Source organism: Rhincodon typus, chromosome 16 (genome assembly GCF_021869965.1).
Source record: "Rhincodon typus isolate 14 chromosome 16, sRhiTyp1.1, whole genome shotgun sequence".
In the NCBI taxonomy this organism is placed as follows: Eukaryota; Metazoa; Chordata; class Chondrichthyes; order Orectolobiformes; family Rhincodontidae; genus Rhincodon; species Rhincodon typus.
Genome location: NC_063347.1, coordinates 61,167,385 through 61,170,537, shown reverse-complemented (window position 1 = coordinate 61,170,537; position 3,153 = coordinate 61,167,385). Strand labels below are relative to the sequence as shown.

At 44.8% G+C, this 3,153-nt stretch overlaps 1 protein-coding gene across 1 annotated transcript in view; it reads left to right on the top strand.

The window, feature by feature from the left end:
* Window positions 1-3,153, top strand: part of plxnd1 (plexin D1) — a 93,275-nt gene that overhangs the window by 77,414 nt on the left and 12,708 nt on the right. The window contains exons 27-28 of the mRNA XM_048606249.1: window positions 204-307; window positions 2,708-2,771. Coding sequence (XP_048462206.1) covers window positions 204-307; window positions 2,708-2,771 — 168 coding nt within the window. The remainder of the gene's footprint in view (window positions 1-203; window positions 308-2,707; window positions 2,772-3,153) is intronic.

Sequence of the window (3,153 nt, the reverse complement as noted above, 5' to 3'; positions counted from 1 at the left end):
CGGGCCCCGTGCCCAGCGTGAATCCCAGAGGCCGGGCCCCGTGCCCAGGGTGAATCCCAGAGACCGGGTCCCGTGCCCGGTGTGAATCCCAAAGATGGAGCCTGCTCCCGGGGTGAATCCCAGAGCCTGGTAAGAATGCAGTAATGCTGTAAATGAACGTAGGGTAAAGTTCATTGTGACAGAGCTCCCTTTTTTCCTGGTAGAGTGGTTTGCATCAAGTAGTGACAGCAGGATCCTGCGGGACCTGGACAACACGTCTGTGATGGAGGACAGCCGAAAGAAGCTCAACACCCTGGCTCATTGCAAGGTGAGGAGCAGCTGAGACAAGTTCATCCTGAACCAGTTTATGTGCCAGCCCAGAGAGGCCTTGCTGTACTGCAGAGTCTAACCAACCTCTCCCAGCATCTGCCTTTACTGGGATAAAATCATAGAATCCCTACAATGCGGAAGTGGGCCATTCAGCCCATCGGGTCCGCACTGACCCTCCAAAGAGCATCCCATCTAGACCCATTCCCTACCCTATCCCTGTAACCCTGCCTATCCTGTGGCTAATTCACCCAGCCTGCACATCCCTGGACACTATGTGCAATTTAGCATGGCCAGTCCTCCTAACCTACATATCTTTAGATAGCATACGCGCCCTCAGCCTGTTGCTTTCCCTTGGAAGCTGCTACACCCAAAGTTTCTGCCTTCAGCTAGCCATCCCTACACTGACTGACACCCACCACCCCCCACCATCCCAAGCACACAACTCTCCAAGTTTGTCTGTATCTCCCAGACACTGTCTGAGATCCTTGTCCATCTCCCTGCTATTCTGTTTCTCTGACACTGCCAAATTAAATTTTTTTGTTTTTCTCATAGATCTGAAATAGTCCTCGCATCGGTAAATGTTTAAAACGTGGAGTAGATGTGTGAGGATAAACATTGTGGGGTGCAATGAACATGACTGTAACAAGGATGAGCTGCAATTTCTTACTGTTAAATGTTGCAATGATCGCACCTTCTCTTCAGACCCTGCTCTAGTTTGCCTTGCCCCTGACTCAGACTGAACCAGGCTCTCTATATCCCTCAGTTTGACTCTGAACTCCTCACCATTAGTGCTGACTGTCAGCAAACTGCTGAGTTCTACCTCGGGAGACTCCTTCAATCTCCGCTGACCTGCTCCTGAAATGCTCAAACTCACCGATGCCTCCCAGATGTCACCATTATGACAATCTGCCAGCATCTTTAAAAACCTCGGCTGTCCATCTCCCAACTCACACCAAATACCAAGAAATTAGGAATTTCTTTTTCTGAGGGTTGAGAGTTTTTGGAATCCCCTTCCTTAAAAAGCAGTGGATACAGAATCCTTAAACACTTTTAAGGCAGCATTAGGTAGATTCTTGATTGTCGGGCGGGTGAAAGATTATTGGGGCTGTGCAGGAGTGTGGAGTTGATATTAAAATCATATAAGCCATGATCTTATTGAATGGTATAGCAAGTTCAAAGGGTCAAGTTATCTACTCTTTTTCAAATGATCATGTGTTTGTCTTTCTGGGCAGTTCATTATCCCCAAATGTTTCTCCTTATGATATGGGCCAACATTCCAATTCACAGATCCCAGACTCTGTAAATTCTGCTCCTGCCTTTCCAACTCACTTTCATCCTTTAATATACACTTTAGAAAGAATACCTTTGACTAAGCTTTCAGTCCTCTGACCTACAATCACCTGATGAGTCTCATTTGGAGCTTGTCTGAATAGTCTGATGCTTTTACTACTTTGCAGGATATTAGTGTGTCTGTACTAGTTTTGTGACTGTTCTGATGATAGGGTATAATTTATATGCATATGTACTAATATCATCGTTTGGAGTTTGGATTTCAAAATAGAAGCAGATGGATGCCGGATATTTCTGTGAAGGGTTTTCATTTTAAAAAGAAAGGTCAGAGTGTCCTTCTGGAAGAGTGAATAAATCAAATGATTTATCAAAGAGCTGGTGTTAATAGAAAGCTGTTTGCACTGTTTGGTCTCTGTCAGGTAGGGTAAACATGTGCAGGAAGGATATTATTAAATTGGAGAGAGATCAGAAAAGATCAACCAGGATGTTGCTGAGACTAGAGGGTTTGAATTATAAGGAGAGGCTGGATAGGCTCAGACTTTTTTCATTGGAGCATAGGAGGTTGAGGGGTAACCTTATAGAAGTTTATAAATTCATGAGGGGTACAGGTAAGGTAACTAGCAAAGGTCTTTTCCCTTGGTTGGTTGAGTTCAGAACTAAGGGCATATTTTTATGAGAGGAGAAAGATTTAAAAGGGACCTGAGGGGCAGTATTTTCACACAGAGGGTGGCTCATATGTGAATGAACTGGCAGAGGAAATGGTAGATGCAGGTACAGGTGCAACATTGAAAGACATTTAAATAGGTAAGAAATAAGAAAGATTTAGAGGGATATGAGCTAAATGCAGGCTAGTGGGACTAGTTTAATTTGGAAAACTTGGTCGGCATGAGTGAGTTGGACTGAAGGGTCTGTTTCCATGCTATATGACTCTATGACGCTATAACAACTTGAACCTCATGTGAAAATGTCTCGATGATTAACCACCACATGAATGAAACAAAGTAAAATTGAGCCAGATCACAATCTGCATATTACCATAAACCAGGGACCTGGTTGACGCTGCCTGCCATGTGACACTGTGGCAGTGACCTTTCACTTCTGTCTCCAGGTCCCTGATGGAGCATCATTGGCCATGAGCTTGAAGGACAAGTGGGATGGTACACTCGGACGAGGTAGGTCTGATCAAAGCTGGACCTCCAGTTACAATGACATTCCTGGAGTCATAGAGAAGGGAAAATGTAGGGAACATTTCGAGGGACAGATACAGCTCTGAGAGGTCTGGGGGTAAAAACAGGAGCTGCAAAAAGCCCAGGAGGTAAAAACAGGGGTATGAGTGGCCAAGGGGGTATCTACAGCTTTGTGAATGATCAAAGGGGTAAATACAGAAGCTGTGAATAGCTCATGGGGCAAATACAGGGATATGAATTCCAAAGGGTAGGTAAAGGAGGTATGAATGGCTCAGGAGTAAATATAGGGGGTATGAATGGTTAAGGGTAAATATGGCGGTATGAATGGTTCAGGGTAAGTATAGGGGGTATGAATGGTTCAGGGTAA